This window comes from Psammomys obesus, unplaced genomic scaffold, assembly GCF_907164565.1.
Source record: "Psammomys obesus unplaced genomic scaffold, mPsaObe1.curated_primary_1811, whole genome shotgun sequence".
Taxonomy (NCBI): domain Eukaryota; kingdom Metazoa; phylum Chordata; class Mammalia; order Rodentia; family Muridae; genus Psammomys; species Psammomys obesus.
This window is the reverse complement of record NW_026594216.1, coordinates 2,301,764-2,317,214: the sequence shown is the minus strand read 5'-3', so window position 1 is coordinate 2,317,214 and position 15,451 is coordinate 2,301,764. Positions and strand designations below refer to the sequence as shown.

The 15,451-nt window shown below is 50.7% G+C and overlaps 2 protein-coding genes and 1 long non-coding RNA gene across 4 annotated transcripts in view; 1 reads left to right on the top strand and 2 right to left on the bottom strand.

Moving 5' to 3' along the window:
• Positions 1-2,483: 2,483 nt before the first annotated feature.
• Psrc1 (proline and serine rich coiled-coil 1) lies at positions 2,484-6,443 on the bottom strand. Of its 2 annotated transcripts, XM_055618174.1 has the most exons (8): positions 6,414-6,443; positions 6,001-6,050; positions 5,859-5,916; positions 4,901-5,339; positions 4,178-4,292; positions 3,845-4,087; positions 3,226-3,319; positions 2,484-3,028 (listed from the first exon to the last, which is right to left on the bottom strand). In XM_055618174.1, the coding sequence occupies exons 2-8, from the start codon at positions 6,017-6,019 to the stop codon at positions 3,025-3,027; spliced, it is 972 nt and encodes a 323-aa protein (XP_055474149.1). In that variant the 5' UTR covers positions 6,020-6,050; positions 6,414-6,443; the 3' UTR covers positions 2,484-3,024. The 2 variants fall into 2 exon arrangements, with proteins under 2 accessions (XP_055474149.1, XP_055474148.1); XM_055618173.1 differs by lacking the exons at positions 2,484-3,028; positions 6,414-6,443 and having other exon boundaries at positions 3,222-3,319; positions 6,001-6,054.
• Positions 5,679-6,899, top strand: LOC129684913 (uncharacterized). Its single transcript, XR_008721411.1, has 3 exons — positions 5,679-5,820; positions 6,011-6,075; positions 6,714-6,899. It is a non-coding gene; the product is annotated as an uncharacterized LOC129684913 (long non-coding RNA).
• A 3,455-nt stretch (positions 6,900-10,354) lies between these two features.
• Mybphl (myosin binding protein H like) overlaps positions 10,355-15,451 on the bottom strand; it is a 14,294-nt gene continuing 9,197 nt past the window's right edge. Inside the window, exons 3-9 of the mRNA XM_055618191.1 lie at positions 15,165-15,360; positions 14,842-14,981; positions 14,543-14,702; positions 14,304-14,440; positions 12,961-13,147; positions 11,645-11,688; positions 10,355-10,428 (exon numbers count right to left, since the gene is read on the bottom strand). Of these exons, the coding sequence (XP_055474166.1) occupies positions 11,678-11,688; positions 12,961-13,147; positions 14,304-14,440; positions 14,543-14,702; positions 14,842-14,981; positions 15,165-15,360 (831 nt within the window). The 3' untranslated portion in view covers positions 10,355-10,428; positions 11,645-11,677. The remainder of the gene's footprint in view (positions 10,429-11,644; positions 11,689-12,960; positions 13,148-14,303; positions 14,441-14,542; positions 14,703-14,841; positions 14,982-15,164; positions 15,361-15,451) is intronic.

The window sequence follows — 15,451 nt, the reverse complement described above, 5'->3', positions numbered from 1 at the left end:
GTCCTGTGTTATCGTCACTGGCTTCTGTATAGTAAGCTGGATTTTGGAAAACAGGATAGGCAGAGCCTTGAAGATCCCATGAGGACAGAGAGACTAAAGCCGTATCAGTACAGAGCCCCAAGCCTGCCCTTTGAAGGAAGATAAGGAGGGCGGGTGGCAGGGTATCTTTTTTCCCCCAGGATCTGGAACTAGGATGGCTGAAGAGGCTGCACAGCTCAGACTGGGTCTCAGCCGGAGGCCCAGACAGAAACTAGTTTTCTGGGGCAGGATTCCGTAGATAGGGAGGGACGAGGAATAGCAGATGAGCATTTGTGGGCTTTTGGAGGACCGGGGGTCGAGACAAGAGTTTCTCTGTTTAGCCCTGGCTATCCTGGAACTCATTCTGTAGACCAGGCTAGCTTCAAACTTGAAGATTCGCCTGCCTCTGCCCCCCTAAATGCTGGGATTAAAGGTGTGCTCCACCACCATTCAACTCTTGTGGGTCATTGTTTTGTTTGTTCTATTGGGGAATGAAGCATATAGTCATTCTGGGAATACATATATGCTTGGTAACAGAACTTCTAGCCCCACATTTTGGTTTGTTAAAGGCCCATCCAACAAAATAGGACTTACCATGAGGCGGTATAGGGTTGAAATTATGAACAAACCCTGGAACCAGATGAAGGGGCCTCATTTGTCTGAGCCTTAGTTCCTCTGGCTCCAAAAATGAGGACAGCGGTAACAGCATCTGCCTAATTGAGCTTTTAGAAGGATTAAATAACTTAACACGTGCAAAGAGCTTAAAACTGTTCACAGTGCATAGCAAGAAGCCAATGAGCACTGGCTCTCCCTCTTGTTTCTTGTGGAGTGGAACCGGGGGTGGGGGAGTGGGGGGTGGACGAAGAGTACAGAGAGAGAAAATTAGAAACCCAGGCCAAGCGGAAGAAGGCAAGCAGGGAGCTGAACAAGAAGGGCGGCTGTGGAGGATAGGCACTACCCAGCGGATGCCACTTCAGCAGGTTTGGCCTGTTGGGTGGAGGCAGAAACTCAAGACTGACCCAGTGTGGGACGGGAACGTGCCTTGCCGGCTCCGGCCACCAGGTGGCAGCAGCGCAAGGGTGCGTGGCTGGCTTTGCTTTTTTTTCCCGCCCACCCGAGCTTGGATCAAACCCACCCCCATCCCCACCCCCACTCCGGCGGCGCCAAATAAAAACAAAACCCCTGGCACCTACTGCCCGTGCCTAGGTATGTGTTCTTCGGCTTGTTGCTACTGCAGATGCCAGTCAGAGCAGGAGGTTGTCAGCAACTCCCGTTCCCTGAGTTCTGTGCCACCACACAGATGGAGGCCCAGACTGGAAAATAAGACAAGACAAGCCTCGAAGACCCCAGGAGATCAAAGGCGCTCGGCTACTGACTGGTTGGTAAGCTTGCCTTCTCCATGGCCCACCCAGTAGAACACCCCTGTCTCATTAGCACAGAGCCCTGGGCCAGGCTGTTTGAAGGAAGATGGGGTAGGCAGGAGGTTGGGAAACACACCTGAGGTTTTTCTTGCCTCTTGCCAAATTTCCCCGGAACAAAGCACGAGGCATCTATTCCTCCCTTCAGCACACCAGCTCTTAGGATTCCAGGGGCTGGAGAAGCTGGTGTTCCAGATCCAGGGGAAGGGCAATGTACCGCTGTGTACAGGCCCTTCGTGCTTATAAGCTGTGTTAACTGAACCTTAAGGTCAGCCGTGGAAGGGGAAAAGCTATGCAGGGCTCCTGAAAAGTGGAGAGGGGAGAAAGACCAAAGGACCCTTCATGGACATACAGGCATGGAAGGAACGAGTTGCAGGCCGTCTCTTCCTTTTGTTGCCTTCAGGGAAGTTTTTTCTTCATAAGGAATCGATTTAGTTCTGACTAGGCTACAAAAACCTCAAGATCCTAAGCTGGACCTGTTAGAACCTTATCATGCTTTCAGCAAGTACCCGCCACCGTGTGCCCATCCCAAATGAGTTCAGTGGTCCACCACGTAGGCACAGTTGACATTACTGAATTCTGATGCCAGCCGGGGAGCGGAGAGGGGCGGACAGGCGACCCTAAGGACGGGAGGTAGGTACTAGCAGGAGTTCTGCCATCTTCTGCCCGAGGCAACCAGGGAAGCTGCAGTCCACCAAAGGGCCTCTTTAATCCCCGAAGGGGCTCCACTGTCTTGTCAGAGACAATAGTCAAGTTTAAGATATGACTAACAACGCACTTAGCTCCTAGCATAACAGCCTGGATGCTGCGGATGAAACTACAGTTAACTCTGATCTGGACCATTCAATGAACCTGCAGAAAGGAGGCCTGATCCCAGTTGAATGGCAATACGGGATCCAGCGAGACCCCTGCCTGAGGTCCATCCCAGCTCTTGTTAGAATCACATAGATGTTTACTTCGAATCTGTTAAAGTCTACTTTCAGATATACAGAAAAATACTTTTAAAAATTCATTTTATTTAAAGAAAAAAAAATGTAGTAAGCTTATTAAGTAAGATTGGCCTGTGAAGGATTCACAGGATTCACAGGGACTAAGCTCTGCACAGCAGGTGCCCACTCAGCCTCTCCAGACAGGCCAGAATCCAGTGGAGGAAACAATTCAGGAAGACCCGTCTTAGAGAGTTGGGAGGCTGGCTGGTTCCGTAGGCACTCACGTGTAAACAGCCAGTGAACCATGGTCTAGGCAGAAGGTCAAGCTCTCTAGGGCTGACCACAGGATGGAAGGAGACAGACAAGTCACTCTGCCTGCACTCATTTTGAGAATTTCTCCACTGGCAGGTGACTCTGCTTCTCTCTTCTTCTTTCAGGTCAGGCAGAGTGGGGGTAGGGGTGGGATTTGACTCTCCTCAAGCTCAACCCACCCCACCCTCCTTAGTGTCTATTTCAGAGATCAGCCCTGGAGGCAACTCTTCCTCCCATCTCTGGGCACGAATCTGCTGGAGTCAGGGACAGCTGGCGGAAGAGAGTCCAGTCTCTGATGGCTAAGATGGCAGTGGTTCAATCGTAGATGTTTGCTTGCCGTCCTGACCTTACCTGGATTGACAGAAGGGGAACTGCTTTAGAATGCCCTTCCTCTCAGGCCCATCTGGTACCCAGCCAGGTTCACGCCCCTCAGGACAGGGAGGAGCAAGGCCTCTCTCTCCTCCCTTCCCCAGCACACACGGAGCTCAAGGAGGCTGAGCACAGTAGCCTGGATGCCCAGGGGATGAAGGCAAAGGGGCCAGTCTTACCTAGTAAGTCCCTGGACTGCAGCTTTCCTGAGGGGCTGCAGCCTGCCCCGAGCAGCACTGGTGGTTGGAAGATTTGCTCGATGGGAAACAGGAGCTTGATGGGGATTAAAGAGATGAGTTAGCGCAGAGCCGACCTTATCAAAAAGAAAGACTAGGTGAAGGTATGTGCCTCCCCACCAGGGTAAAAGCAGGAGAAACGTGGAAAGCGAGGCATTCCTTCCTTGATCAGCTTTCCCACCTGAAAGTAATATTATACCTGTAGGAGGGTAACAGTAAGCTGGGCTATAGCAGACATTCTACCTAATGTATTCTGTTTTGTTTTTGTTTCTCTAAGACGGGTCTCTCTATATAGCCAAGGTTGTCCTGGAACTCACTGTGTAGACCAGGCTGACCCTGAACTCACAGAAATCTGCCTGCCTCTGCCTTCCAAGTGCCGGGCTTAAAGGCATGTGCAACCACACCCAGCTCTAAATCTCATTTTATTTTTCTTTTGAGACATGGTTTTATATAGCTAAGGCTGGACTCGAACTTCTGATTTTCCAGCGTCTACTTTCCAAGTGCTGAGACTACAGACATGTGCCACCACGCCTAGCCTGACCATACGTCCACTCCTTCTCACCTCTGTGCCCCGAGGCACTTGGAAGCCCTTTCCGAGCTGAGAGAGAATCCGGAGGTAGTGCACTTTTGCCAGGTGGCACGCTCCGACTGGTGGGTGGCATTCGGGTGGCAGGCCTGGGGATGGCTGAGGGGACGGGTAGTCGCTTGGAAGACCTGGCAGCTGTTCCCTGTAGCCGGGGTGAACACTGAGAGCTGGCAGCTGAGGGTTGTGGAGCGAGGACTGGTCTGATAGGGACTGGTGGGCCTGTGGAGAGGAGGACAGGTGTCCCAGGCTCAGTGCCACGCCTCTCTTCCCCATACCCGCCTCACCCACACCTTGGCTGCTGGGTCTCACTTGCTGTCATCCTTGCACTGGGCCCAGCTTTCCGCCGGGATGGGAGGGTCGACTGTGCAAGAGGAGAGAGCCCTGGGCTTTTGGATGCAGCGAACAGATTGCACGTGGGCGATTCCTGAAACAGAGCAAGGAACAAAAAAAGGACCGGAATGGAGACAGTATGTGTTCTGCTGCCTCAAGGCATTAAGGAAAAGAGGTAGGAAGTAGGCCGCTGTCTGGAACCAGTGAGGAAGACATCAGCTGCCAGCAAGATCTGTGATAGGTGCTTCCTTTCTTTTCTTTTCCTTTGAGGCAAGGTTTTTCTGTGTAGCCCTGGCTGTCCTGGAACTTGCTCTGTAGAGCAGGCTGGCCTCAAACCCAAGAGAGTCGCCGGCCTCCCGAGTGCTGGGATCAAAGGCACGAACCACATACATAGCACCCCCTGAGACTGAGCTGAAATCCCTGATCTTCTTGGCTCTGCCTCCAGAGTCGGGGGATGACAAGTATGAATCTGTTCACTTATCTTTACCACATCCATGTATGTGATGCTGGGGATCAACGCGAGGGTTCTGTTTACGCTGGGCAAACACTACCCACTGGGCTATACCTCCAACCCAGTTTACCTAATCCTGACAATCCCAGGGGTAGAATAAGTTCCTCCCTCTGACTAGTGATCGCAACAACTCTAGTGTGTCTCCTACGCCTGCCCAGGTGCACACAGGAAATTCAGCCTCCCACACTCACCTTTTTTACACTGGAGGGCTTCTTTCCAGCCGGCACCCGAACAGCCCTGGCTGACCCCTTTTTATCACCGCTCCGGAGTCCAGTTAGGCTGCTTGGGGGTGGTGTGCTCCAAGAGCTCACAGTGGGCAGCAGATCCCGGACAGGGCTGTCCTTCAGGACGAAGGTCTCCCGCCGGGGGCTGGGCTTCCCTCTGGGGCTGGGCCTCGCAGGGCCTGCGGCTGCGCTCTCGCGGTCTTGCAGGGCACACTCCTCGAGCTGGGCTGCCAGGCGGTTGGCTTCATCGAGGATCTCCTCCAGCTTCTCTGGGCTGAGCGGGCCCAAGCTGAACCTCACACCCTGAACAGCGGGAGCTACTGCGTTCGGGTTACTCCTGTGGGAGAGGCCCCTTCGAAGGGGTTTCTCCGGACTCACCAATACTGTGACGTCTTCCTCCTCGTGACTGAGAAAACAAGTATGGCACCATGCCGCGCAAACAGACAGCAGAAGGCATTCCTGGAGTAGAGTCAGGGGCAGTCCTAAACCCTGACTCCATTTTGGCTATGAGAACTGACATTGGTTCTGTGAGACCCAGTAAGCCTCTGGCATCTCCTATTTTCTTTTCAACTCCACTGCCCATTTTCTGAGACAAGCGCTCAACTCTGCAGACCAGAATGATCTCAATTCAACCCCCAGCCCTTGCTCCACTCTGGTCTATCCTGGGGGGGAGGGGCATCTGCAAGGGCATGACTCAACATGCCCAAGCACATTAGGTGCCTTTCATTTCATTTACACCCAAATTTCACTCCAGCTGCTCCCTTCTCCTCGCCAGCATCGGGAGAAACGTGGTGAAGGCCCGGTTCCACCGGGCTGCTGGCATCAGAGTGCACCAACCCCGGTTCTGGAGGCCAACAAGTTAGCAGTAAAGGCTTACAGCTAAAGAGGTATTGATGGGGGACGAGAAGGGTAAAGAGGCTGGTACCTGTCAGATGGGGACAGCCCTCCAAAGTCCAAGGTCTCATCCACGATGAACTTGACATCTGAAGGAATGAGAAGAAAAAATACCAGCTCTCAGTCCCTGGCAGGCTCTCGGGGCCTCCCTCCTCCCTCCATGGCTTCCTTACCTTCTTTCAGATCCTCCATGTCCAGCCAGAAGAAGCGAGTCTGCTCAGACCTGAGAGACAACACGCCTACCTCAGGTATCTATCATCCTGCCTTTGGCCCCTACCTAGACTCCGGATGCATTATCTGGGATGGTGGTGGTAAAGCAAGATCCCAGGAACAGCACGGGCCCCTGAAACTAATCCGTTATTTTAGGGAAAGCCTCGGAAAGCTCGTGCCCCAACACCTGATGGGCAACAGGCCACTTGCGTCCTGGCCTTTCCTCAGACGGGCAGTCTGCGCCCTCCCTCCTTGTTATTATCCGGGATTTCCCTCCCCGCACCCCACGCCACCTTTCCACTCCCCCCCACCCCCGCACCACACCCCCGCCACACCTCCAGCGCACGCTCCGTTTCCACTTCCCACCCCGCCTCACCGTCCACGCAGGATGCTTTTCTTCTGCTGCCTCTCAATTCCCGGGAATAGGCTCCCGAGGGGCGGGACTCCGTTCGAATTCCTTAGGCTCCACCCACTCCTGCTAGAGGCGCCCAGCGATTGGTGGGGGCGTGGAGGCGGGGCTGAGGCGGGAGCCGTCGGGAAATCAGCCCAAGAAGGTTGTGCTTTGGTCCGCTGCGCAGTTCCCAAAGACTTAAGTCCCGGGCTTCGGCAGGGTGGCGGGCGGAGCCGCGAGTGCGCGCTCGCGTGCCGAGATCGCCTCCTTCTGACTGCCCCCCAGAACCTGTGAGGAGCTGAGACGGGGGAGAGCCGGCCAATCAATGAGGGCTTGGAGCCCCTCCTCTTCCTCCGCCCTACATCCTGGATTCCAGACTCCAGACTGGGTTCAGGTCCTTGCTGGCTTGGTGAGGCCACCAAAGTGACCATCTTTCCAGCTCTCGAGGCACGAGAATTCTTCATTTAGCACTTCTTGGAATTATCTGATATTTTTTTTCTCCCTGCTTCGTCTTCCCAAAACGATGAGTTTGAACAGCTTTTTAAGAGTTTAAATAAATGATGAAGAAATTGTACTTCTAGGCACATAGTAAGAGAGACTTTGTTAAGAAAACATTTCCTAAGTGTCAAATTCATTAATAATAATAATAATAATAATAATAATAATAATAATAATAATAATAATAATAATAATAATAAATCTCAAGGCAGTGCTCTTTAAGTGCAGAAAGATTACCTAACACGAGTAATCTTGTTCGTGTGAAGATTTCTGTTCCTGGCAAGATGTGTGGACTTGAATGGTTGGCCTGCGCAGTTCAGCAAACAGCAGAGGCTGAGGTCTGACTGATCCTCAGGGCACAGTCACTGTGGATATCCTAGCCCCTTCTACCCTAGGCCAGGTGGAAAGAAGCCTCTGCCATTGTATGTGTTGTGCTTGCTCACACACTCTCACCATCTCTTTTCCCTTTAATTTTTTTGTTGGTTGTTTTCTGAGACAGAGTCTAATGTAGCTCACACTGGCCTTGAATTCACCACCTAGCCAAGATTGAGCTCAAAGTCCTGTTTCTCTCAGGTGCTGGGTTTAAAGGCCCGTGCCACCACACTGTAGGACCAGCTCTGAGCCAGAGCTGCAGTTATCTTCAGGTGTTCTGTTGAGCCTGCTCAGGAAAGACCACCACCACAGCTGGGCTTCGAACTGCTCACCTCCTCTCATAGAAGAAAGAGGTGGGGCCAGAAGGTCAGGGGACCCTCACCTGATTAGGCAGCTATCCCTCTCAACCAGTTGTATGCAGTTCTGTCCTAATTGCACATGCTGGGTGGGTGGATGGGTGGGGTTAGGATTTAAGCAGGAAGAGGGGAGGGGAGGGTGTAGCTTCTAGCAGCCATGGGAAAGCCATCCTCTCTGCTGGAGTCAGGCCTTCCAGGGTGGCTGCTGTATAGTCTTCTCTACTTGTGACCCCTTCACCCGTGACTCTGTAAGTTACCTATTAAGTTCATTATTTCCGCTGGATAAACCTTGGTGGACTCCTGCTGTTGTTTGTCACTGGGACCTTAACAAAAGGGGTGGACATTGTTTATGTCTCTCCCAGAGAAGAAATATTAGCAACAGCCACCAAGCCTGGCTGTCTCCCACAATCTCAAACAGGTGTTCCATGAGGACATTAGACTTGATAATTGTTTTCTCAGTTTTCCCAGTAAGTAGTTGGGTTAATTTATGACAGGAGGTATCATCACGTGGAAGCTTAATTCTCACAGAACTCCGGTTGGGAAGGGCTGGAATAGACTCAGCCTCAAAGTGAAAGTGGATCTCTTTGGTTTGAAGGAAAAAGCCTTTTGGATTTTTCTCAGCCAATGCAAGTCCCCTTTCCTCTCAAAAAAAAAAAAAAAAAAAAAAAACGTGGCCTAATATCCTTCCACCGGAAATATTTTCTCTTTAAGCCCATGTTTCCAACCCAGACTCTCTGGGTGATGTAAATGAGAGAAAATAAACGGGGAAGGTCTGCAGTCCAACCATGACTTGGCTTGTGAACTCAACTTTCTCATTTGGTAACATGAAGATTAAAAAAGGGAAATCACTTTGTTCAGTTCCTGATGAAGGCTATTTCTCTCTCCCTCCCTCCTCCTCCCTCTCCTTCCCTCCCTTTCTCTCCCCTTCTTTTCCCTACCTCCCTCTTCCTCTCTCCTCCTCCTCTTCTTTTCCCTCCCCGTCTCCCTCCTTTCCTCCCTCTCTCTTATTTTCCTCCCTAACCTACTCCTGCCCTTGCTTTCTCTTGCTCAGTAGAGCTCTCACTAAGTTCTTGGAACCAGGGGCACCACAGGGACGGAAGGCAGCTTCAGGTACCAGTTGGGTCCCCTGAGCTTGTCCTTCTATTGACTTTCTCCAGGGTTCACTCTTGATGCTACTTATGTGCAGTGCAATCTTAGATCGACATACTTCTCTAGGGCCTCACAGGAAGATGCTCACTGCAGCAAAGTTTTAATGCTGAGGGAACCAAGGCAGCTACTGAGCCCCAATGCTCTACCACTGAGCTACAGTTCTCTATTATGTAATATACCACTTAAGACAAATGGCTTCAGAGCGGAGCATGGTAGCACATGCCTGCCGTCCCAGCACCTGGGCAATCAAGGTAGAAGAATTCTGTTATTTTGTCTTTTTTTTTTTTTTTTTTTTTCCAGAGCTGAGGACCGAACCCAGGGCCTTGCGCTTGCTAGGCAAGCGCTCTACCACTGAGCTAAATCCCCAACCCCAAGGTAGAAGAATTCTGAATTAAGACTTTCTCTCTTTTTCTGTGTGTGTGTGTGTGTGTGTGTGTAGGGGTGTTTACTGAGACAGGGTTTTTCTGTGCAACATCCCTGGCTGTACTGGAACTCGCTCCGTAGACAAGCTAACCTAGAACTCACAGAGATCCACCAGCCTCTACCTCCCAAGTGCCACCACCACCCTGGCTTGAGTTGAGGCTCTTTAAAAAACTATTTTTTTCGTCTTTATTTTATGTGTACGTGTAATTGCATGTATGTCTGTGCACCATGTGTGTGTGCCTGTTGCTGCAGAGGCCGGAAGAGGGCATTTGACCACCTGGAACTGTAGTTACTGATGGTTGTGAGCCATAGTGTGGGTCCTGGGAACTCTTCCAGGCCCTCTGGAAGAGGGGCAAGTGCTCTTGACTGCTGAGCCAGGATAAGGAGCATAAAGGAATGGGAGGGACCATTGTCCTCTTTTTACAGACTCCATCACAGAGTAGCTTCAACGTATGACTTGTTACAAGTATGCAAGCAAACGGAAGCGAGAGAAAGAGCATCCCAGGGCTCAGGTCTTGGGGCCCCGCCTTTAATTGTATGCGGGGTTGTGCTGGGCTGCTTTGCAGCAGGTGTGCATCCTGTAACGCCAGCTTACAAAGGAAAGCCTGTGGGGGAGGGTGGCAAAGCACCCTCATCATTTTCCAGCACCTCCTGCTGTGTAGAATTGAATTCAGTCCTGTTGCAATCTGCCTGGGGTAGGTTGATGACATCAGAAACCTCTGTGGATGGGTTGGCGCTGTGGCCCACTTGGTAGAGTGCTTACCTAGCTTTCATCTAGTCCTGAATTCAGGGCCTAAGATCCCAGAAACTGGATAGCACAAGCCTGTAACCCCAGCACTCAGGAAGTGGAGGCAGGGGCAGCAGAAGTTCAAGGACATCCTTGGTTGACATACGGAGTTCAAGACCAGGCTGGAATAATACAGAAACCTGTCTCAAAAAGAAGTCAGTGCAAGGGACAGGGATGAACATACTTGTCTAAGAGAATGTGCGGGGGTGAACTAGAATAGAAACAAAAGATGAATCTTAGGGTTCTGGAGTCAGCTAGACTTGCTGAAGGACGGTGACCTTCATAAGTTTTTCCTCTTGTAGAAAGGCTCAGGAAGAAGACATCTCAAGAACTGAGGAGCTACACATTTATTTAGTCAAGCCAGCTAATGCTCCTTGAGTACACAGTCTTGTCAGAGTCAGGGTCCCAGGAGGCGCTGAAAAGAGAAGGCGTGTCACAGCTATCGCAGGAGACAGACAGAACACATCCCTCCTCTGGCTCTCTGGGTCCAGTGCTATAAATTCACTACCCACCATGGTTTGCGTCTGAGCACAGGCTGGGAGACAGAAGGAACCAAGGATAAGTAAGATCAACACTGGGATTGATAGAGAGGGCCGGGAAGGAGAAGGATGTCTATAAGCCAGCTGGCAGAGAAAGCTCTCCTGAGGAGAGTTTGTGCAGCCCTTAGGGTTTTCATTTGCTATGTATCATTGATGAGCTTAAATAAATGGTTTGAGGGATCAAATTCGTGCTCAGTTGTCTTCATCAAGGAGCTGAAGGTCAGGGAATGTTGGGACCTAGTTCTCTCATTCTCTCCTTATCCATCAGTTTATACACAGCGCTTTCTCCTGTGAACGATGGGGAATTTTGAAGCAGCTACCACATTCTAGGTAACAATCCAAGTGGCTGTTTGCCAGTGATGAGGCACTTGGGAACCACACGCCAAAATGTTAAATTATTGTTGACATTTAACAACAACAATAAGATTCTCTTCTGTTGAACAGGAAGAAATGCATAAAAATAAAATATACGCAAGCACACACGCACGCACACAAAGAACATGAACAAGCTAATTTGTTTCTTAGCCTGCTTACAATACTGAGGTAGAGAGATTAGCAGACCTATTTCTACCCACAGTGTGGTTCTGTGGTGGTGGAGACTCTGTTCTCTTTCTCCTACAGCCCCCACGCAGCTCTTCCCACAGAGCCCCCTGAGCAGGTAGAAGCTCAAATTCTCCAAGGATTATTAGGTTTCATCCCTATCATGGACCTGAGTAGAAACACACAGGACTTGACAAAAGTAGACTTTAGCTACACCAGTTCCCTCTGCAGAGCTGATACTGTTAGGGTTAAAATAAAATAAAAGTTGGGTGGTGGTGAGATCATGCCTTTAATTCTGGCACTCAGGAGGCAGAGGCAGGTGGATCTCTGTGGATTCTAGGCCAGCTTGGTTTATAGAATTAGTTCCAGGACAGCCAAAGATACATAGTGAAACCCTGTCTCGGAAAGAAAAAGAAAGGAAAGGAAAGAAAGGAAGGAAAGAAAAAGTCCCCATGGGCACATGGTTGAGAGGCTCACATTCATCCCAAACTCAACAGCGTTTGCTGCGAACATTAAATAATTCATCAAGGCACCATTTCCCCTCTTCCTTACCTTCCTCGGATATCCTGTTTTCTTAGGACAGCCTTAATGAGGAGCTGTAAAAATGCAGACATTTCTCAACGTTAACGTTTCATAAATCTCTGGGAGACTGTCTCTTAGAGCATTGGGAATGGATGTCCTGCTTATGCTTTGGGGGTGTCCATAATGCTAGCTGGGGAGTCTACACATGAATGGGATCTATAAAGGCTACTCATTCCTGATTCATGCAACAAATGTTTAGCTACAGCCTTCTGTGTGTCAGCAACTAGCCTGGACCCTGGAGACAAAGCTCTCAGCAAGCATTACTTATGGCTTACTCGGAAGACAAATCTATAAATATCCATATAGATAATTACAAAATAATGTGCTGGGACGATGTGATCATATTTATTGTACGTAGGTATGAAATCCTGAAGGTTAGAGAAAAATAATAATTAAAAATAAAACACTGTTGTCCCCCCCCCCCAAGAAACCAATAATATTCTAGGTGCAGTGATAGAGATTCCAACAAGGTAGGAAGAGAGGATAAATGAATGGATACCTTAGAGACAGGAGGGCTTGCAGCGCTACCTAAGCAAGCCAGTGGGGAAAGTGAAATAAAACCAATAACTTCTACAGCATTCTTGGACAAAAGATCATGGTGTTTAAAGAAAGGTGACTGGGCTCTTTGCCTTTGGAGAAGCATCTCCCCAGTGAGCCAACCCTGGTGAAGCAGTTACCCCCTCATACTTCACATCTGTTCCTTTAAAAATGGAAACAGTGATTCTTCCTGTACTATTGAATTGTGATGGACAGGAATAAAACCTTAGGTGACAAAAGGGGCTCCTAGTGCATCTTAGGGGTGACAGTTACATTAGGGCCTGGGCAGTTGTGATGGTTAATTGTCATGTTCTCTTGCCTAGATTTAGTTACCCAGGAGACACATGTCTAGGCATGTTTGTGACTGTGTTCCTAGAGGGTTTCAACTCGGGAGGGAAGACCCACCATCACCATGAGAGACACCCGTAGTTTGGGTGCCTGGGCTGAATAAAAGGGGGCAAAAGGAAAGCACCTGGTGAGCATTAGCGTTTCATTTCTCTCTGCCTTCTGGTGTGTCCAGATGTGAGGAAGCAGTTTCACGTTCCTCCTGCTGCTCCCCAGATCTGTGTCTGCCCTATTGCGGTCTTCCCTGCCTTGACAGACTGTGCCCTCAAGCCATGAGCCCTTCCTCAAGTTGCTTCTTGTGGGGTATTTGGTCCCTGCAACAGGTGACTGACCCAAAGGGAGGATCAGTCCCGGTTGGAGGGAGGAGACGGTCTGCATAGAGACACTGATTCTCCTATCTTTACCTTTAACATCCACCCGACAGTCCACGGACGCCTCCCCCAGCGCATTGATGGCCTTGCAGGTGTAGATGCCTCCATCAAAGGGACTAGGCTTTCGGATTTCCAGGGAGCAGATCCCCAGGTGACTAAGGGCTCTGTACTTGGGGTTGCCTTGGAGATCCATCTTGTTCTTTAGCCAGATGATCTTGGGCTGGAAGATAAAGGGGGGTGAGGGGCAGCAGAGCAGGCCGCTGCACTCGGTGTCTGGGACTCTGCCTATAAGGTGTGTAGATGACGGCGTTCTGCAAGGTTCCCTGCCCCTGATGTTGTGGGAATACATTCCCCTTTCAATACCTGCTTCAACTGCTGGAACCCATTCTTGTGTGCCTGAACCCTAGACCACTCCCAAAAAATGTCCCCGATGTGGGAGAAATTGCTCAAGGAGCCATCATCATGGGTTATGACTGGGCATTGAGGTCTTCTTAAAAAAATTTTTTTTTAGAAATATTTTCCTTTTGAGATAGGGTCTGGCTATGTAGCCGTAGCTAATCTCACTGTGCAGACTAGGCTAGGCTGGCCTCAGACTCACAGAGATCCACCTACCTCTGCATCTATAGTTCTGGGATTAAAGGTATGTGTCAGCACACCTCGCTGTGGGCTCCACATAAAAGATGTTTTAAAATAGTATTTGTGTGGGTGTAGAAATCAGAGGAACATGTGCAGGTTCTTTCCTCTTACCATAGAGGTCCCCAAGATGGAACTCAGGCTACTAGGCTTGGGGAGCAAGTGCCTTTACCCATGGAGCCATCTTGCCAGCTCAGGGTCTCCACTTTTTATTGATCTGTTCATAGTCTAGCCACACTGTTTGTGGGTGGTTTCTGCCCCCTTCTGTTTCGAAAGTGGCTTCCAAAGTGGCTCTATCACAGTTCTCCCAAGGTGTTATTTCCGCACAGTCCGGCCTGTACTGGTAACACCCAAATTGCTTGGTAAAGGCTATCACTGGTGTGGAGAACAGAGACCAGACTGCAAGCAGAGCTGCGTGCATGTGCAGACCCCTGCGCAGACAAGGCGTGAGGAGCGAATAGAGAGAAGCCAGTGGGAGCCAGACACTTCTGCCGGAAGAACTGGCTAGAAGTGATCTTTGTATGTGAGGACCCGTCGCTCAAAGGAAACATTGTTCGCATTCATCCATCTTGAATTACGGATGCCCTGACAGTTCCTAAGTGACCTGCCGTCCAGGAGGCAGAAGGTGGCACTGGTATCACATGTTCAATCAGAATGCCCTGTGACATAGCTCAGGCTAGGAGGGGACAGTAGCAGGAAGCAGCACAGCACACCCCCACCCCCAAGCCCCCCCCCCCACTCACCCTGGGAGAGGCGCGCACACAGCAGAAGAGTTGGGTATCATAGCCGGTGATGGTAGTGCAGTCTGCCAGAGGCTGGGTGAACCTGGGGGCTTCGGAGAGGTCCCGCTGGGCAAACCCCTTGGTCTTGTAAACAGTAGCTGTGGGCACCAAGAGGAATCGTGATAGGCTCCTGAGAGCCTCGTCCAGCTTCACTTCCGTTTCTTCTAAGTCTTGTCAGCACGTGGTCTCGACTTCCTTACCCGCTTTCTGGATGTGGGCAAGGTCAGCTGTGACAGGGGCTGTTTCACTGAGCCCACACTGGTTCTCCGCAAAGACACGGAAGGCGTAGGAGTTCCCAACGATGAGGTTGGAGACGGTGCAGCTGGTGCGGTGAAAACGCTCCAGTACCGTGAACCAGAGCTGGGGGGAGGGGGCCAGGCAATGTCATGTGTGAGACCTCTGGGCTTGCTTTCTTTCTTTTTTTTTTTTTTTTTTTTAAATCTCACCCCATGTGGAGCTGCCAGGATGCCTCCCTCCCTTCTTCCCAGCTGGGCCTCACCCCGGATTTTTTGTCGGCCTTCTGCACCGTGTATCCCAGAAGTGCTGTGTTGCCTGTGTCTTGTGGAGGTGTCCATTCCAGAGTAGCACTGGAGCCCCAAACGTCCACCAGCTTAATACTCTGAGGAGGGCCTGGCTTCTCTGGAAGGGCAAAGCCATGGGCACTGTGCAGCCCACATATATTGGTCTCACTTAGAGCATGACCCCGGCCCCCTTCTCTGTTCAGGTCCCTCCCATCACCTACCGACACATCTGAGACTCTCAGGCTAGCTCCTGTTTAGCCCAGAGATCCTAGAGACTACCTCTCCTATTCCTCAACCTTACCAATCACCAGGATATTGATGGTGGCAGTGGCTTGCAGCCCACCGAGCTGTACACAGAGTTGGTAGCATCCTGAATCGGCACGCTGGGCTTCTCTGATGAAAAGAATGGAGTCCTGCTCCCCATGCCGCACGCTCACACGGCTGTTGTCCAGGGCCGAGCCGTTGTGAGTCCAGGTGGTTTGAGGTTTGGGCTTGCCCTGAGCGGTGGGGGATAAGGCTTGAGCCCCAAGAGGTTTGGGGACACACACACACACACACACACACACACACACACACACACACACACAC

Bases quoted from the DNA above. Each gene is read 5' to 3' on its own strand.
- Psrc1 (XM_055618174.1), bottom strand. The intron at 4,293-4,900 runs GTGAGTGTGGGA...GCTCTGTTTCAG, and splicing joins AGCCCTCCAGTGTAAAAAAG to GAATCGCCCACGTGCAATCT. The intron at 4,088-4,177 runs GTGAGACCCAGC...TCCTCTCCACAG, and splicing joins CAGTGCAAGGATGACAGCAA to GCCCACCAGTCCCTATCAGA.